At 33.8% G+C, this 20,395-nt stretch overlaps 1 protein-coding gene across 1 annotated transcript in view; it reads right to left on the bottom strand.

The window, feature by feature from the left end:
- The window catches only part of KNTC1 (kinetochore associated 1), a 40,580-nt gene that overhangs the window by 6,447 nt on the left and 13,738 nt on the right, over positions 1-20,395 (bottom strand). The window contains exons 25-55 of the mRNA XM_082774281.1: positions 19,611-19,727; positions 18,954-19,097; positions 18,558-18,656; positions 18,012-18,115; positions 17,757-17,862; positions 16,786-16,920; positions 15,903-16,022; positions 15,092-15,161; positions 14,934-15,001; positions 13,638-13,930; positions 12,806-12,978; positions 12,530-12,627; positions 11,410-11,551; positions 10,947-11,003; positions 10,309-10,472; positions 9,662-9,766; positions 9,135-9,263; positions 8,288-8,404; positions 7,789-7,898; positions 7,347-7,557; positions 6,679-6,768; positions 6,117-6,288; positions 5,627-5,685; positions 5,259-5,475; positions 4,643-4,716; positions 3,624-3,834; positions 3,404-3,513; positions 2,713-2,762; positions 1,923-2,001; positions 1,122-1,240; positions 534-669 (exon numbers count right to left, since the gene is read on the bottom strand). Coding sequence (XP_082630407.1) covers positions 534-669; positions 1,122-1,240; positions 1,923-2,001; positions 2,713-2,762; positions 3,404-3,513; positions 3,624-3,834; positions 4,643-4,716; positions 5,259-5,475; positions 5,627-5,685; positions 6,117-6,288; positions 6,679-6,768; positions 7,347-7,557; positions 7,789-7,898; positions 8,288-8,404; positions 9,135-9,263; positions 9,662-9,766; positions 10,309-10,472; positions 10,947-11,003; positions 11,410-11,551; positions 12,530-12,627; positions 12,806-12,978; positions 13,638-13,930; positions 14,934-15,001; positions 15,092-15,161; positions 15,903-16,022; positions 16,786-16,920; positions 17,757-17,862; positions 18,012-18,115; positions 18,558-18,656; positions 18,954-19,097; positions 19,611-19,727 — 3,879 coding nt within the window. The remainder of the gene's footprint in view (positions 1-533; positions 670-1,121; positions 1,241-1,922; positions 2,002-2,712; positions 2,763-3,403; positions 3,514-3,623; positions 3,835-4,642; positions 4,717-5,258; positions 5,476-5,626; positions 5,686-6,116; positions 6,289-6,678; positions 6,769-7,346; positions 7,558-7,788; positions 7,899-8,287; positions 8,405-9,134; positions 9,264-9,661; positions 9,767-10,308; positions 10,473-10,946; positions 11,004-11,409; positions 11,552-12,529; positions 12,628-12,805; positions 12,979-13,637; positions 13,931-14,933; positions 15,002-15,091; positions 15,162-15,902; positions 16,023-16,785; positions 16,921-17,756; positions 17,863-18,011; positions 18,116-18,557; positions 18,657-18,953; positions 19,098-19,610; positions 19,728-20,395) is intronic.

The following is a 20,395-nucleotide window of genomic DNA, read 5'->3' on the forward strand; positions in this document are numbered from 1 at the left end:
TAACTCCAAGCAATTGTCAAAGTCAAGCTCCTAAGCAGAGCCCCTTCCTGGCATATTAAATAAATAACTGACAGCTATTCTAAAGGTGTACACTGGTTAATATTTAGTTCATATTAAAGTATGAAGTATAAGTCCAAGCAACTTCAAAAAGAGCGCAAACACGAGAAAAAACGTGAGAGAGAAGAGGGAAAGCTCCTGCATCAAAGATCTTGCTTCCCAAGAAGCAAGATCTTGTGGGTACAAAAAGGTGGGTAATTAGCAGGAAATAATTATGTGATGAGCAGTATTCAGCACATCAACCTTTTTTTTTTTTTTTTTTTTTGTATTCTGAAAGAGGAATGCCTTAGTGGTAACTCCTACATATCCACGAGTATTTTTAAATAATTATGGGTAGCTTATCGTGAGTAGTGTATGAGTAGGACAGAGCATGTTGGAGCAACATCTGTTTAGAAATAGATGTACTGTGTAGGAAGGTGTACATTCCACACAAATGCATAACAAACAAAAAATCACAAAGGATTTAAAAAGCATACCGTGGGTTCATGGCTGTGATTCTTCCACAGCCCCTTAATCATTCCTTCCTTAGGACTCTTATTAAATGATTCATATGTATATGGAATATTCAAGATTTCAAACTCTGACAGATAAATGCAGCATTTTAGAAAATGCCTGAAAAAAAAAAAATCACAAAAAAAGAAGTTAATGATGTTTACAGTGACTATTATAACTCACATAATCAAACTCAGGATATTATTCAAAAAGTATTCTTCTCTTGCTTTAAAAAGAAAAGGAAAAAATGTAGATAGTATTTATACTTATGAAAGAAATTAATGAAATCTTAATGAAATAAAAACCATCAATTACAACAGAAGTAACTGCAATCTGTGGAAAATATTATCCACATTATGTTACTTTCAGGTTCACAAATGAGGCATCTGATATACCGGACGGCATTACAGTGAAGTTAAAAGAGCTAATTATGCTCTTCAAAATTTTTAAAAGCTCAAAAAAAATATTAAAAAGAATAATTCTGCAAATATCATATATTTCTTTCCAAGGTCTGATGAAAGACTAGCAATACATCATTATTAAGGAACACTTTAAAGGAAAAATCCTCTTACTTTACTTTCTCAATGGGTTTCTTGAAGAGTGTTTCCACAGTGTTGGTATCTGCGAAATAGAGCAGACACTTAAGCGCTCTGCTCTTGTGAGCAAACGTCAACTTATTAACACCAAACGGCTGAGAGGGGGGGAAAAAAAAAAAAAAAATACAGTGAAAGTTTGCAATAACTGGATGAACAAGTGGAAAGCAGGTTATGTTGCAGGATTTTTCTAAGACTTTTGGCAGAAATGCGTTTAGCAAAAATACATGCTAAGTAACAGAATAGTTTACATTCAAGTTTTATACTACCTAGATGAAATATGTCAACTTTAAAGAACACTGCTAAAACAGCTGTTTTTCTAGATGTAAGGATATTCATGCATGCAAGAAAAATATTTGTGATATATAGTATCATAAATATCTTTACTACAGGTGAGCAGCTGAAGGTTAAGTTTGTGCTAAAATAATTTTCCCTCTGTTTAAATTCCACTCAAAGTGAGCCAATGTATTATTACACTCGTTTAAAGCGTGTTCTAGAAAATATTTAGTGAAGCTATTTTCACATACTATCAATAATAAATTTAAAAAATCCAGGGTTCAAGGGCTGCTCTTGACAGTCAACAGCAAAATTCAACACAGTTTTACTCCAAAAGGGAGGGGAGAAGGTAGGGAAGCAGAGCTCACACAGACATACAAATTATCCAAAGACAGACACAAATACCTTAGAATGAAATCAATACAGCTAAGCAGACATTTGATTTTAATGAGACATAAAAAAATTTCATAAGTAGCATGCTAAAACTAAAATTTAGAAACTTACAGATGTGGCAGATGTTATAATTGCAAAAAGCATTCTGGAACTGTAATCCATTGGACGTGACTGAAGCAGATACAGAACTCTGCAAAAATGCATTTCTTTTTAATACAAGTACAGCATAGCTACTGAAACAGTGCATCAATTTTCCTTCAAATTTAAATATATTTCACTGTTAAAAAGAGTTTGAGGATAAGAGATTCAAAGGCAAACGAGGAGAAAACCTGCAAATAACTATCCTTAAAACATTTACTTTTATCTTGAATTTATTGCAAATAACATTTCACTGTATACATCAGTATTTGAAGATTCAAGACTGATGTAACCAGAAAATAAGAAGGCAACATAAGATATTTTTATAGAATCCAGTGCCATTGCTTTCTAGTGAACAAAACAAACAACATGTCTGACAACATGTGGAAGTTCTGAATAATTATTTTTCAGCCTGTGTTAAAGTGTGGCTCTTGCACTTTTAACAAAGGAGCAGAACTTGTGTTTGGGGCAGCTCTATCTCCTATGCAGCTCTAATAAATGTTAAGATGCAGAAATAATCAGTAAAGACAACACCACTTATATGATAGGAAAAAATTGAGTTTAGGAACATCAGCACAAAAAAACAATCATGGCATTTCTGGCCTAAACTTGTTTATCATCACTGTTAATAAAAATTTTATTTTATCTGCGGCTGCAGCAGCAAGTTCTGAATCACATACTGTGATAGGTTTCTTGAAAAAGCCATATAAACTTGCAAGTTAAGAAAAAATTTGCTGTATCATATGCAAGATGAAGTATGTACCTTCGGAGTTCTTCATCTTCCCATATATCTCCGAAGACTTCTTGAGTTTTCTTTAAAAAGACATGAAAGAGTAGTTTTGAGAGTTATCTGAATTGTTATAAATAACTGGGTCATATCCCTGTTAAACCCTGTTGTAAAAGCTGGGCACCCCTGCTAGTGCAGCCAAGGAAAGGAATTTTAATTTTATCATTCCTTTCTTTATTTAACTGTGTGCTTGGCAGTCAACACCGCTCTTTAATCTCTCACCCTGCTAACTGGTATCTTGAAGCAGAGGCAATGTGTGCTCTCTGCCCTTTTTCACCCAGCTGTATGCTACACAGGCAGCAATTAACCCTCTATTTCCTAAGCTGCAACAGGACAAGATTCACCCTCTTGGTGACTCTAAACATTCATTTACTCCTTTTGACTGGCTATGCAACATTAGTGTAGAACCAAAGATGAGATTTTAACCTCTGTACAGAGAAAAGGGAAAGCATTTCAAATTATTCTCACTGGAGACAGTGGCTTGCAACAATATAAGAATGGCATTAAAATTCTTAGTAGTCTGAATCCAGAGGCAACTTAAATAGGTTCACAAGTACTAATGGTGAACTGTGCAAAAAAATTAGTTTTTTGAGCAAATGGTAAAAATAGATATATTTTACGTAACTGGCCATTTATCTCCAAAGCCAAATATTCAGTGATGACTTACTTCTGAGGGCAGTACACTTGGACACAGCCATTTATCCAGCAGCTTATCGCAAATTTTGTTCATATCCAAGTCGTTAATGTCAGCTATTTCCTTAGCTGCTGTATGGATATCTGCATAAATAGATTGAGACAATGGATTTACAGACTAGTATTATATTGCTTAGCATTTTTGAAAATAAATGCTTTCTGCTTCTTCAAAACTAGATTAAGCATATACTCACCTGGATAATCTCTGCCAGTTGGATTTTGGATTCTTTGGTCTATACTGTGGTGTTCATATAACAAAATGATAAGATTTGCTGGTTTCCCAATAGACTTTAAATGCTCTGGAGTATTCAGCTTGTGTGTTATTAGAACATTTTCTGTTGCTGATCGCTTATACTGTATATACAATTTCTTCTGTAGGATTTCTGCTTTTTCACGTGAATCATCCTTTAGCAAAACAGTTTTTAAATAAAATAATCTCCTTTTACTCAAAAGCTCTAGAAAAATCGTTAACTTTTTATAGTCCAGAATATTCAACTGGGGAACTAGTATTAATAATATTAGCCATACTGCTCTAGCAAGAAAATATTTTAAAAAATTGTAAGCAAAGTTATGTGTAAGGAAGTCAGATAAAAATATGTACCACATGCACCAGTATATAAAATTATAGTTCAGTTTTGGCACAATTCTATTTAAAAGAGTGACTAAGTGTCAGAGAACTATTTAGTGTTCATCGTGTCTCAACGGCTCGACAGCATATTTGAAATTTATAAGCAATGATGAGATTCTCATTCACCTTTTCCTACCAGCCATGAAAAATCAGCCTAAAATAAAGAGGCAAAGCAGACTTTATATATATATGCTCCTACAAATAGCTAGAGTCTTGGAACTCAAACACAAATTAATAATGCTACTGATCCAACATCTGGAACAGGCTCTATCTGAATCTTCTGCAGTAATAGAAACGCTCATAAAAGGAGAAAGAACATCTTCTTGTTCTTTAAAGTTATATGCTTATTTGTTCAACCTCCAAGAACCATAAGCCTTATTTTTGCTAGGTCATGAACAGGATGTTAAAGGAAAGAGACAGTTCTTTGGGGGAATGACAGCATAAGTGACTCCTCAGAAGAAAGTACTTCCCATAACCGGGTTGGTTATGATACATTTTATATATCATTGCCCAAAACACCAAGAGACAAAGAGCTAGCAAATACCTGAGTATACAACAAGAGCTTTGCAAGAAGTTTGCCATTACCTTAGCTGTAGTATTCTTTAACCATTTCTCAGCCAGAAAGAGACAGAATTTCAAGGCTTGAATCTGGTCAGGACCTTTTTTTTTTTAAGGGAAAAAAAAGGGGGGTAAAAAGTAAATAGAGTTTGTTTTCATGAATCTCCTCTAACTTATACAGAATATCCATTTTATTTTAATGTGTTTGTTTGTTTATTTGCTTTATTTTTATAACACTATTAAAGAGTTTAGGAGTGCTCTTGTTCCTAAAAAGTACCTATTTGGATTCTGATAAGGGAGAAGATACCTTAAATCTGGTTGAAATATTTGCTTTTGCTGGCAAGCTTGTCTGTCAGAAGAAGGTACCTTGGGGAAAGCTAAACATGCAAGAACTTTTACCAAGACAACATGGCTTAAAAGAGGAAAAAAGGATTTAACAGTGATAGTATTACACAATGGGTATCATTCTAGCCTACTTTTCAAAACTGGATGTAGGAGACAAATGTTTTTTGTTCTCCAGCTTCCTCAGGTTTTATCTCTGAATACTAAACAGATGTGTGGTTACAGTCTAGCTTTTCTTGTTTTAAATGTATTCTCCTCCCGCTATTGCTTTTCCCCTCAGGTCATCAGATATGCACCTTACCTGTTGGAAATTCTTGTGCAATCTTGTGAGCCATAGCTACAGCCCACTCTGGATTAATTATAGACAGCAGATATGACTGAATTGTCTGCATGGTTTTAGTTGTTTCCTTGTTAACAACTGATGTATATCCAGAGTTTCTCATTTCATATATTTTTGGTTTCAAGTTTTTTTTAAAGACATGTTGAGCTGCAGACATGTGTAAAGTATCCAGTGAAACCTAGAAAAGCATTAAAGGAGATTAAACATTGTCAAAATGTCTATAGCAAGACCAAAAATCACAACGAAGAAAGAAGAAAGCTTGTACTATTTCTTGTGGAGGGGCAAAAAAGGAAAAGTTTGAAATAAATCCTTTCGAGATGCAACTTTACCTTCATTAGTTTGGAAATCAACAGAAGTGTTGGAAAGGTTTCCTCGCTGAGCTCTGCAGCTGCAAGGAAAAAGACAGCAACTTACGAAAGCGTCACAGTCTAGTTGCAGCTTTCTCTACGAAATTAAGCACTTTCAGTCTATTGTTAGGTGCAGGCCTCCACTAGGAGCAAAAGATCATAATGTTAATTTATAAGATTATTAATTGGCCTGGCTTGTCAGATATGTGGGTTACTTTGGTCTTTGAGAGGCCCTAAAAAAATCATCTGAGGATTGAATCCTGCATTGTATTGTCTTAGCTCCACTGAAAGCCAGCTACCTCACTAGAAAGAAATTTGGTACCAAAAGTACTTTCAGAGGCACTGGGGAACATAACTGTATTAATAAAGAAATACAGATAATATAAAATAAATACTGTAGAACTTTAAAGTTCATAGATAACAGAGAAAGGGAATCATACATTTATATAGCTAGAAAAAATACTGAACATACATATAATGTTCCAGAAACATTGAGCAGTTCTGAAGAATATCAGATGAAAAGGCAGTCTGGTTTCAGCAGCTGGAGATAAGGGAATCACATGCTCTGCAACATATTGGTGTTCCACGTCCACAGGTGGGGAAATTCTTTTATAAGACTCCAGATGTTTGAGAAGGCTCAAAGCCTATGGGAAAAAAATAATAATATAAAAAAAAAGAGCAAGGAAAAAAAGCCACAGGACTACTGTCTTGCGCCCTTCCCCCAGTAAAATTTGCCTGAAGATTATTTTTTGTCAGATTTGCTATATATATATATCTGTAAAGTTTTATCCCTCTTACAAACCATTGCTGAGAAACAGCTAGAGATCACTAGTTCTTGAATATTATTTTCTGAATGAGAGCAGTAGAGATTCAATTATGATTCAATAATTATGATTCAATAGAGATTCCATATTATAATTATTATCTCTTCAATTAGAGATTATTCAATTAATTTCAACACTCTTGAATAACTACACTAATAAGCAAAAAAAACCAAACAGAATACAGAAGCCATTAACAGGGTATGGACATACCTGATTGATCTGGATATTGGTGTTCTTCTCATCAGCATTTTGCATTACTTTCAGGACAATTTCAATGGTTTCATAGTCATAAGGATCAAGCTGTTCAAAATAATGACCAATTTTATAGTGATTTGTCTTACAAAACATACAACTGAGTTAACTTTTTTCAATTTTAATACCAACTATATTGACATAACATTGGAGAAAGGGTATAAGCATCACAACATATAGCTCTAGAACAAGAGACTTCTACTTCATAATCATAAAAAAAAAAATTGTCAGGGCATTGCAGAAAGACCAGGCATTAAGTGATTAAAAAGAAAAGAGAAGGAAAACCACCCAGATATACATTGTTTTTTGCCCCATCTACTTCTCACGTAGCAATTTTAATTAGTTCCAATGTGGTTAATTTTTAGAAGTGGCTTTTTTGTTTGATTACTTTCCATCGTTTTTTTTAAGAGAAGTTGCGAAGAAAAGCTAATATTTTTTCAAGAAAATTAGACTTATTTTTCTATCTTTCTTCTAGAAAAGTAGAAAGCTGAAAATTTCTACAGCACAGCTGGAAAAAGTAGTCTTCTGAAATTTCTATGGAATTATTAATCTGCCACTCAAGTGTTGTGCAGCATTAGACTCAATGCATACTGCAGGGATTTTTTTAATTTTTATTTTATTTTTACCTTGAGCAATATTCCACTGAGCCTAGTGACCAGCTCATTTGTGCTTTTCAGTAGAGGAATTATTTCTAGTGCTCTAGCCAGTAATGTGGAATGAGGTTGCTTCTCACTGTGTTCTGCCGAGTCATCTTCGACATGATTTGTATTAGCATTCTGGAGAAGAAGTGTTTCAATGCAAAGCTGCAGTGCGGCACCACTGTCCAGCATGAAAGTACTAGAAGAGGACAGAATATTATTTTCTTTGTAACCTGTGATGTCTCTGGTGAAATTTTTCACAGGGAAATAAGGAGCTTGATGACCAGTATGTATTCCAATGCATACTATTTTATAAAGAACAATTTGTATATTACATAAATTAGTATCTATTTAAACAAAAACAGATTTTCATAGGCATGGTTATCATTACAGCAGCAATTAGACACAATTGATTTTCTTCAATTATTACCTGCAGTAATTCAATATGAGATCAGTGTTTACTTTTGGATTTTGTACCAGTGTTCTTATGAGTTCCTTCTTTCTTATCGGGGGTTGTCTAAATACAGTCTCAAAAGAAATCTACAAATAAAGAAATATTTTATGTTCTTCCCAAAGAAGTCTTTCAGACAGTATTAAAACTAATTCCTTACAGTCAATCTTTTTCTTTAGTTTAAATCCAGAGATTTTTAGAGCAGGAAAAAGCAATACATTTGCTGACTATTCCCTGTGCCAAATAATACTTAAGCATTCAAAGTTCTTTTATAGCACTCTCAATTATTACATTCTCATTTTCTGAGCTTTATTTAAGTAGGCAGAATGAGAAGTTAAGAAAAACAAAAAAAAAAAGCCCACTTTCCTTACTTTTGAATGGAAAATTATTTAAAATCAACAATCCTCTGAATGTACTGATATATAATCAGTTAATAAAAATATAAAATAAATAAATTATAGATAAAAATCAAACTCACTCCAAATTCACCAAGCTGGATACCCCATTCTGCATCGGTAACCACCTCTTGGAATTTTTTCTTTTCTTTTGCTTCACCACATTGGGTAGCAAGCTGTACTCCAACCAAAGCAACTGCCTTAAAGAAGTGAGAAAGGAAGTGAATAAAAGTATAGTAAATAATCTGAAAACTGAAAATCATAAGGTCTAAATCTCTGGAGGAGCTTAAAACAATTTCACAGATGATTGCAGAACTGTGGAAGCTGGAAACAATCTTCACAGAACATATTATCAGGATTCCCTTACCTGCTAAGTTAGCACTTCAAAACTACTTTAAAATTCAGTTTCTCTCTCAAAAATATTTTAACAGTGCTGCACTGATCTAAGTGCAATTAATATAAAAGGTGTTTTTAGACATCATCTCTTCTCCATATTTATGTTACTCTCCCTCCCTATTTCTTTGTTATGCTTTACTTTCCAGCTTCCTTCACGTTTTAATAGGAGGATTTGTTTATTCATTCTTTTTTGTGAAAATTGCTATAAGAGAACAATTTCTCCAAAATACTGTAGGTGTAAGTTATGGTGGGATCTGAAAAGAAACAACCAATAAGAAAAAACAATGTCAAGCCTTGAAATAAGTCATGATGAGGTAAGCTAATGCTTGGACGTGCATCATGCTAACTATCTTACACTGTGGCTAACAGTGGTAGCATATCTCTCAGTGGTCCCCTACAGTGAGGAACTTGTTCAGACAGCTAGACCCTTAATAAAAGCAAACTTCTGCATTTCTTTATGACATTGCTGACATCTTGAAGAAATTCTTAAACATTCTGTATATGCTAAAGAAATACATTGGCTTGTGAATTTACCAGAACTTTTTTATAATTTTGCCACGTATTGTTTATGACTTCCCATAGCTTATTGAACATATCTTGTTTGGGCAAAATTGTGCAATATCCCAGTGCCAGGTCCTGATCTATGAGACGACAGTTGAACACCTATATTTTGGAAAGAAAAGTTAAAAACTTAGGAATGTGATTAAATAGGTCTGTTTGTATAAAGTATAACAAAATGTATTTATTTATTTGTTTTAAATACAGTCCCAGAAAGTTGGGACTGTAGGGGCCAACCCTGTTAGGCCATCCAGCTCACCCCTGCCCAACTGAAATATGAAGCTTTGTCACCCAATCCCCTCCCACCACCTCAGTACTGTCAGTGGTTCCCCTCATCTTCATCATGGTTTTCCAGGGTGCACGATTTTTCCCCAACACATGCGTTTTGTGGCATTTGGCCATATAACAATTTCAGAATGGGGTTCTGTAATATGAAGGGTAGTTTCTTCTTTGATAGGGCAGAAGTAATGGGCTCTTTCTTACCCCTTTCAGACCATTCTTACCTTGTGTAGTAAGGTCAGGATAGTGGTCATAATTACCGAAGCAGACTTCTGTTTCATTGCAGTAAGAAAGCTTTTGGTTTCAGCTAGCATACTGACATCATGTAGCTAATATAAAAAAAGACAATCAGCACACACTTAAAAATAAATTCCAAGTCTTCAACTTCTTACCATTTATAGCATATTAAGAGGTACTGCAGTAATAGTATTTTCAGATTTAATTAAGGTCTTAAAAAGACCTCTTCCAGTTAGAAAAATAAATTAATTTTCCCAATGCTTTTGAAGTGAGGAGCATGACTTCAATATTCTACTTGCAACTTTTCCCAGTCTAACCAATGATAACACAATGTGAAAGGGTATAATAAACCATTATTAACCTTCATTTTACTCCTGGCCTTTCTGCAGGGGATAGAAGTGTAGTTTTGAATGTACTTTGTAAAGAGAACCAGAAGACCACAAGAAATAGGGAAGAAACTGCCATCTCCTTTAACAAAACAACTGAACATTTTATCAGGTGGTAGTAATTTTTTACAAGGTCATGGCAATAGCCTCTCCCTATCTTATCAAATACTTATAAAACTAAACTTGTTTATAGTTGGCATACTTGTACAATTTACTGTTAGAAAATTTCCGCATAGCCCTTGTCATACCTTCTCACTCAGGGACAAATTCATGTTGTTTGATATAACGTGGTGAAGACAGGATCCATATGAACAGACTATTAGCCGCAAAGCTAACTCGCACTGACTGCACTCCATGAGGTTTTGTAGCACTGCACACATGGGAGTTCCAGCTGGCAGCAAAAGATTCTGTCCTATGATATATTTCAGAAACAAAATAATCTCAGAAAATGAATATTTAGAATACGCATATTATTTTTAGAATACCAAAATTAATATGCCACAAGATGAGACTTAGCCTCCTTTGAAACTTTAAATTTTCAGAGCTTTTTTAATTTAATACAGACTCCCATTTTAGTTCAAATAACAGAAGTTTGTCATCTTCCTGGAAAGACTCTAGATAATGCTCATAGTGGTAGAACTGTAGTAAAGTACAGGCTTTGACAACATTTCCAAAATTACATGGGTGAATGGTAGCAATTGCTATCTAGCCAGGTGTGTTCTGTGCTGAACCAAGCTGTCTCCCTAGCACATGGCTTTAAGAGGAACTCCTAGGCAACTATTTAAAAACTACAAATTATTCATTCTTGCATAGGTTTAATTTAAATCTGTCATGTTTTGGTTGTCTGATTTATACTTTTGAATTGGTGAATATGCCACTCTGATACCTTTAATAAATGCGCAGTTTGCCAGGCTGGTAGAGTCCAAAGGATAGAGCTTGCTCTCTGGAAGACAGACAAATACACATTTGCAATGTACCAAGATCTCAACAACACTGTAAAGCCTTGAAATACCTTAAAAATACTGCACTTCAAGTACATAAAATACAAATTGAATAAGAACAGAAGACATATGTATTCTAAGAGCCAGGACTGCCTTTTTTATTTTTATTTTTTACGGTGCTTCATCAGAAGTTATTTTATAGAAGGGAATATCTTTTCAAATTCAGAAAGGAATATACACCAATAGCTTTCAGTTACTGTTTTTTGTGTATTTCTTCCAGGAGCTTGTCTAACTGACATTTCTGAGGTGTTAATTTCTATACAAGCACAGCTGTCAAATTGTCCTAGATAAAAATCACTATGAAATATAGCTTATATATTGATTCAGTGTTCAGGAATGCAAGTTTACCAGAAACAGGCAGAAGAGAAGAAATAGTTTCATATGCAACTGGAAGAGCTGTCTGTGGATCAAGAACTATCCCATCTTCATTAAAGAAGTCATTGTAAGTCCACTCTTCATAAGGATCTTTATCTCCTCCAAAAGATGTTGTCTAAATAAAAACATTGTCAAAATTACACACAATAAAAAGAACAGCTAATGAGTACGTCTATTCACAAACTAAATGTTTCAAAAAATTAGTTTATAAACAGGAATAGTAAATGTTGTTATATTTGAAAATGGATTCTATTGCACTACTTATTGTTAAATGTCCACTAGCATTAAATATATTTCCTGCTTATGCAGCAGCCACATTTCTCTTTCATGTGGCACTTATTTAGTTGCACAGCCCAAACTCATTCTCAATTAATTTAATGGAGACTTTCATAAACATTCTTAGCAAACATTTTTCAAATGGATCATTTTTTAGAAAAATAACACTCAGTGCATAAATATGCTTGCCTAGTCATTTTGATCTATTCCACTCAAACTGTAAGAGCCCATTCATTTCAAGAAGCTCAAAGCATTACTCGACCCGAACAAAAGACAAAGATGCTCTTCAAGAACTTGATCCATCTTAAGTTTTACAAAATAGCTGCGAACACCTTCACATAATACATGCATTTAAGAAAATTAAAATAAAGCAAAATAAATAATCACCTTCTCCTTGCCATTGTTTACCTTTTTTTTTTTTAATTTTATTTTTTTAAAGAAAGCTCTTTTTGTTTTAAAAAATATAGACAGCTTTCTATGCTCTCTGGCAGTCTTGGCAGCAGTTACTCAGTAAAAGCCCTACTATTTTCAGTCACACTAGCAGGATTTATTAATACACAAGTGGAGAATTACTTGTGCCACTGCTGCACTGCTTTCAGTACTCAAACCATTTACACCTTACACTGAAGTACATGCGTATTCAGAGAAACCCTAATTTGTAGAGTTGGAGGCTTATTTGTTTTGCCTTTGTTTCTTTTTGAACAAACTGATTAAATATTCCTGAAGAAATAGGAAAAGACACATGTACAATTAACTCTATTCCATCAATCAGGACATTACATATACTCAAAAATATATTTAAATTAGAAGAAATTACCTTTGCTGTAAATCCATAGTTTTCTATTTGGCACTGTCTGTAAATTTCCTTGGCAACCAAAGTATATTTACATAGTTCCAGAGAATCTAATAGCAAATCTGTAAAAATATTAAGATCATTATTAATATACTATGAATGGAAGGCTCATATACCCTATTAAAAGCAAATAATATTTTGCAGCAGCTATTTGGACAGATAATTTATATAGAATTTTGCTTTTGATCAGTTCTCCAACATGAACACAAATAAATAGTGTTCAGTAATTAGAGTAATTACCTGGACTACATACTGTAGCTGCTTGACAAGCCATTTCATAGATCACTGCGGGAAGATTTATATCTTTAGGAGTGATCATTGGAACATCAGCTCCCAACATGTGACAAAGCCTTTGACATGCTGAAAACAGTAGCTTCCCTGTTTCTTCATTACAGTGATTTTCATAGAAGTCCCTATTAAAAAATGGATGTTAAAAATAAATAATAATAATAAAAAGTCCAATAGTCCCTAGGGCTTTCACTTAAGGCGACATTCTGTTCTAATTCTTTAATTCTCTTTTACTTATTTCACATATGTGACTCACTGCAATTAAGCTTCTGTGACTGAAGTGAAAAAAACACAACGGAGCTTACCTTAGAGATATATCCTGAGAGATACAGAACATGATCATAGTAAGAAGGATATTTAAGATTTTCATCTGACCTCTTTGGGAGAAGATAATAGTAAGTTTAAATTATCTGACAACCTAAGCATGACGAAGAGACCAGTTAGAAACCACAAAGTGGTCCGTATGGTCAGTATACAACCATTTTCTTCTACCTATGTAAGCTGAGAAGCTCTCCTAATGGTTATTTAATATTGTGCCTTACTTAGGTCTCACCCTAAAACTGTAAGGAATCTTATACTTAGCAATCATTTGAGACACTAAACGTTTACATTCCTATTAAAAGCAACATAAGCATATTGCTTAAACACTCATTTAAAAAAAAAAAAAAACACAACAAAACCCTTGCCTTTACTCTACACATCTGCTTGTTTTTACAAAACTTCAGAAATACTACACAAAAGTCCATTAAAGGAGTTAACCTCTTGAAAATCTCTGCAATTTTACCTGCATATTTTTACAGCGTCTTCAACTTTTCCAGCATCTAATGCTCTAAAGACCAGTTTTTCTCCCAGTTCTTGCTCTGATCTTTGCAGGAGCAAAGCCAGTTTGTACAGCCTTGATTCAGTAGAACGATTCTTTACTTTACCATCATCTGAATTACAATTCATTGTCTGTTCTTTTCTAGACTTTGACAGAGATCTGACAGTTTCATAAGCTTTGATGTGCATCTCAAGAAGCCTAGACATCAGCATAGGATTTCTAAAGTCTTCAACTGAAAGAAAGATATCAAAGTCTTCCTGCAACAAAAAATAAGATGATATACTTACATTCATGTAACTTCATTTAGAATTTTTCCTGTTAAAACATTTTTATTTCTTGCTTCATTCTTAGAGGAATATTTTCAGTAAGAAGGTGACTTTATTATTATTTAGTTTCTACCAATTACTGATTTATGCAACTAATTAGAGAATTTTGTGTATAAACAAAAAATCCTGAAGGATATTTCTTACTCAAATGCTGTATTAAAAAAATTAAGGTTGCAAACCATAATAAGATCTTAATAAAATATTACAGTACTCTATCATGAAAATTTTGAAGTGTTAACAATTAAGACTTTGTGGAGAGTATCTAATCTTTTGCTTTAAACAGACACTATGAGATTCTATTGTTCCTTGCCAGAGCCACAGACATGTACTTGCCTAAGTCATTTTAGCCACAACCTTTCTAATAAGGTAAAGACTAAGGTTAGAAAAGATTGTAAAGTAATATGAATAACATTTTGTCAATTAACTAGATACTGCTTCACCTTTTAACGTAACAATATGAGGGAAAAAAAAAAAGTCTTACAGCAGACAATCTGGATTTAAAGCATAGACTTCAATCTCCTTTTACACTAATATTTTAAATAGGTCATCTTTGGTTAATCAAATTGTTAAAGGATATAGAACAGGAGTATCCAGGAGCACCTATTTCAAATGGTCTCTGTCTCATTCCAACTCTAACCTGTGCCTGGGTACAGTCTAGGACAGTACCACTCAGCATGCAAGAGACTATGCTAACAATTTAAGAGACCAGCTGAGTTCCAGTGCTTGGGAACTTTCCCAGGAACTATTTAATTTGGCTCTAGAATCTCTTTAAGTCTACTGAAGCTACAGAATCTCTTTGGAAAAAACAAAAACAAAAAACAACCTTTGCATGTAAATTGTTAATACAAATAATTTTCAATAGTATCCATATTAGAAGAAGAGGTACAATAACTACAGTAAATCAAAAGTAGTTTGAAACTACAAAGATACCTACCTGTAGGGTAGCAAGTGTTTCAAACATTTTTAGGTTTGCTTCACATTCATCCCTCTTCAGAGGATTGTCTGTTGGAGACAAAAATAAAATAATTAAAAAAAAATACTTCTTGGTTGCTTTTTACAAACAAAACGTAAGATTTTTAAGTTATGGCTTACCTTTTTGAATGCTGAACAGGAATTTAAGGATTTCCACAAGTGTTTTTGTCATAAACATTTGTTTTTTGTGCTGCAAGGAAGGGAGAAGTTAACACTTTGCTTGGTCAGTAACAGACAGTGACCCTCAGGCCACCACTCTATTAATATAGTATGCAGTGCTCTACAAATGTCTTAGCAACAATTTTCAGCTCTAAAATACTATTAGCTGAAAAGCAGGGGAATAAAAATTTACTGTAAATAAGCATCCTTTATAGAAATAGCATATATTTCATAGCTCTCACACAAGATTTGAGAAATCCCCACTCTTCTTTTGTTCTTCCTTCCCCTTAACAGAATAACTTCATAAAACAACTGTTAACAAAAATGCTCTTCTGTGGTTACAAGAGTGATGTGTACGGTCAACTTGGAAGCCTTGAACCACTTTGGTGTGTGGCAAAACCACGTTTACAATTTCTAAATAGGTATTTTCCAAGCAATCAAAGAAAGAACTGGAAGACACGGAGGATTAGAGGGACAAAAATGCAGCAGGATTTATAAATGATTAAATTCAGTTAGCCAAGCCACTTTGTGTATATGTCTTTAAAAATAACATAAATGTATAACATCCATAATCAGAATAAATTCAAGTTGGAGGACACTTTAACAGGTTACCTAGTCTAACCTCCTGCTCAAAACAGAAACAGTAGCTGATCCCATTTTGCTGGAAGATAGTTTTTACATTTTCATCTCCTACCTTTGTTTAAGCATCTTGGTAAGAACGATATTTAAAATAATTAACGGATACATTTTACAGTGTGAGATGATGTAGTACCTCTTCAGAATTATCTGCTTTATTCTGTAGTACCAGTGTTCCCCATATAGTCAATCTCTCTGCAACTTTCTCAGCTTCAGCAAGAGTCAGAGATTTTAACAAAGTCAGAGATTCCTCTCCCTGGAAAAAAAAAAAAAAAAAAAAAAAAAAAAGTAAGAAATAATCAAAACAGAAAATCATTTGCTTATGGAAAAGCTGTTATATATACTTATGATTATATGTAGTTATGATACTGAGTAGTTTTTTAGTAAAATTTTATGTCTCTCAGTAAAATTTGTGTTTCCTTGCTAAGGTAGGTATTTGCTCTAACAGGCTAATTAAAATACAGTTTTGTTAATGGGCAATTATGCAGTGTTTTTAAAACATGCTTTGGTTATCAAGAATATCACAACCTAATAGGACAGAAGTGTTAACATGAGGAACTCTTTGCAAGGGAGTTAATTTTATTCGTTTAATCAAAAAGACCCCTTTTTGAGAGGGTAGAGGAGATCCCAATAAAATAACCAGAGATAACCACAGGGTATAAAAGTAATTACACCTACAGTAACGCAGCAAGTAAAGTTACATGTTTCAAAACATTATGTGAATACACGTAGAGACTTCAATTCCAAGCTTGTCTTCTCTATGTGGGACATTATTTTTGTCTTTTATTTTTTCCTCAACAAATAAGGGATGGCTCATGATGTTTAAAATGCTGAGAGTGGTTGAATTTTTAGTGTTAAGTACAGGCAGCTACATGTGCAATTAAAAGAACAGAAATAAAACAAGGATATGTAAACTGTGTACAAGGTTTCAGCAAGCAGTGCAACAGTTGCTACCGTTTTGAAAATAGGCCACATTGTCTTTAAATATTGAGATCAACTGACATGAAATGTTTTAGTACCCTCTCTTTGTCAATCAGGTCTATCATCCTCAGAATGTAGACTTCCATGGTGGGCAACATATATGCTGATACAATTTTCAAAGCATCCTCCAAAGAAGTAGGAGTATCTTGTTTAAGAATGTATTTCACCAGCCTCTGTGAGAAGAGATATGGAATTTAATTTGTTGATTTATACAATAACAAGGGAAATCACTTACACACTCTGCATTGTAATTGTAAAGTTCATACCAAGCAAGTTATCTAGAAGTTTAAGAATTCTGTCTGTAGATTAATCTTGATTAAAGCATAACTGGGAGAAGAATAGGCTTGAGGAAGAGAATCATGTAGTTAGAACAGATGTATGAATTACCCTTGGAACGCTCAAAATTCAGGGATCTTATCTGGCTCCACATGATGGCAAAGAACTTTTCTATAAATGTTCATGTTTTCTACCTAGCAAAGGGGAGATGCTAAAAAACGGGTATTGCTTGTGTCCTTAGCAAAAATCAGATCTGAAGGCCTTAGAGAACTATTTTTTCCATTTTGTTAGCTCCCCTCTCTTTTATTTTTATAAAACTCTATTATCAGTTCTGTACTAATCAATTTGGGCTGCCTGAGCTAAGCTGCTAAAACTTAACAAAAACAAACATATAAAAGCACTTAAAAAAGCAGTAACTGAGCAAAAGATGAATGAATTTCAAGTATAAAGAAATCAAACCAAAAATCACATGAAATTCTTGAAAAATAAACTTGAGACTGGATTTAAGAATTTTTTGATCAGTTTAGATCCATGTCCTCTTTAAGAAAAACACAGTGCAAGGAAGTTATGAAGTCTGAACACAGCAAGAAAAGTGGACATTGATAACAAGTGGAAGCTATCCATTGCCAAGCTCTTTTGCAAAATCTGGCTTCTAATAGCTCATAAAAATGCATGCAGGTCAGTGTAGGGATATTTTTCTTTAATAAAAATAAGAGACGTGATGATCATTTACCATTATCATCTGCTTGTCCTTTAAAAGATTAGTATCTCTTATCCCATAAGCTCGCAAAAGCTTTTTCATCTCCATCAGTCGGTAACTTTCCTGCAGTAACTTTACTCTGTGGACAAATGAGACTCCTATTAATGCGTTTGCTACCTACAGCTATATTATTTGATAACCTCAATACATCAGACACATTTATTTGTTTTTAATCTAGCTGAAATGTGCACAAAAAACTGAGGCATAGACTACAGGATGTTGCCTTACTTGACATGATCCATTTCCAAATGCTGTTTTACCAGCTGCTCCACTGCTCCACTCCATGGTACCACAGCACCATGCATTATCTGCAGAACTGCATCAAATTTCAGCTATAAAAAGAAGATAAAGAGCTTAGTTCTCAAAACGAGTTACAAGATAATCTCTTGAAGTATTGTTCACCCGTGATTTCTTTAGGCAAGCATTTTATTTCCTAACTAAATCTCCACTTGCACAAGGGGCATTCATTATCATAATAAGACGTGTCAAATTAGATTAGAAAACGGTTATAGTAATTTGTGACACTGTAGGGCTTCAGCTTCAGACATACCAAAGTTGGTGAGCTTTCTATGTGATGACATCAAAACTGCAATTAGATTCTCAAGCAAAGAATATCACATGGCAGATTACTAACAGAATAAAAAGACAGCACAGTATTTCCTCCTCATACCACTGATGTAAAAATGTACTCATGTACTTATGTAAAAATTGTGTGTTTCATTCTGAATTGATTTATTAGAGCCCCTTGATGCCTATTTTGTTAAAGATACTTACATCTGTATTGGAGATACAGCCAATGACAGCTATTGCCTTTGCCTCCCATGCAGTTTCAAATACTGAAGTAGACCGTGTACAACAACGTTCAAGCAAATCCTGTATATTTTGATAAAAAATATTAGGATATTTGAATTCATAAAAACAGGAATATTTTAGAATATAAATAACAATTAAAACTTGTTTAGACATTAAGGGACAGATTTGGCTATCTTCCTGTGTATCTGTTAATGCCTTATTACGGAAATAGTAACTTTCAGTAAGTTTGTTGACAGTAAACTAATTTGAAAAGTGGTTCTAAAATTCAGGTGTAAATGAATAAAAACAGCTGTCAAATTTGTTTTTTGCCTACTCATTTTCAAATAGCTTTCTTCAAAATAAAGAATATACGGGTACCTTTATATACTGTAAAAGAAGTTCATCCTTTTGTAGATTGTGTTCACAGAGGTAGGGTTTTATAAACTTATCCAAAATGGATGGGACAAGTTCTGGTGCCAAAATTTTATCAAACATGCGAAACACAATAGTAGTTGCATTTTCCTAGGCAACAAGTATAAAAATGCCATATTAGAACATCACATGTCAGAATATGATCTTTCATATCACTAATGACTAACTAAATATCCATTGCCTGTTTAAATCAACTGAATGATTTCAGGACCTAGCATCTCAATTTAGCTCACATAAAAGCAAACAACCAATATATTTCTTTTACAAAGTTGCGGTTCAATTGTACTTTTTAATTTCTTGGTTGCTAACACTTGCTTCACATGTCTGTATATATGACCTGTACCGAACTGCCAATCATCATGTTTAAGCCCTACCTTTTCATGGTATCTTGTTACATTATGTATTTATACCCGCTGTTGAAACAAAAATTTACAACAAACACAACACATCAAATAGCCTTAGCAGCTTACGAACACAAGTTTAACTAATCCCACCAAAATTTCAGGTTTTCTGTTGTCTAACTTCCAATTGTTTGCTATAGGATTTTTCTCCTCAGAACAATCCAGTACTCAAAAGCACTTCATAAAGTGTCTGCAGAATTACCTTTTCAAAATCACAGAGTGCCAGCCTGAAGTTGTATTTTCTGTACAGATTTATCAGTTCTTGTAAATCATTTACCAGCTTCTTTAACCTATGTACCTCTTCACAGTCACCACATCTCTGAAACAGTGTTTAGAAATTGAAACATTAGAAGATTTGCTGCAATTTCCAATTTTGTATGCCTTATAACCTTGGAGATTTAATGGATCTACATGCCAAACCTTCGCCTGGCATACAATGAAAAAAATAAGGTACATGTTGAAAGTGGGACTTAGCAGAGTAAACTTTCCTACTTGCATTATGTGCTTCAAATCCAGGATTCACAAATTTAAGACAGATCTAAATAATACAGTATGTTAACATTTTCAATTTGTAAAATACACAGCTGGTTAGCTTAAAGCTTTATCTTTCTCCACATTCATTGTACCACTGTTACAGATGCTAGTATACCTAGGATATACAACATACAGAATTTATATCTGTTTACACAAATGCAGTATTCATAACCTTAGAACTAGCTGATGATGTTAATGTTTTTTCCAGGCCACAAACGCATAGTTAATTGTGATCAATTTCCAAAACTCCTGACAGAAACGAGACATGTTTCTAACTGAGGTTCCTAAGTATCTTTATTGAAATTTAAGTGTTTTGTAGCACATTACAGAACATTCAAGAATATGAATTGTATTTAAACTATTAATATATCTGTTAAAGCATATATGTATTGCACTGCTTTATTTCCCCCCCTCCCCTCTTTAAACTGAAGATGATTGAAACTCAGTTCCTTC

The sequence above is a fragment of the Aythya marila genome (assembly GCF_965140915.1).
Source record: "Aythya marila genome assembly, chromosome: 17".
Lineage (NCBI taxonomy): Eukaryota > Metazoa > Chordata > Aves > Anseriformes > Anatidae > Aythya > Aythya marila.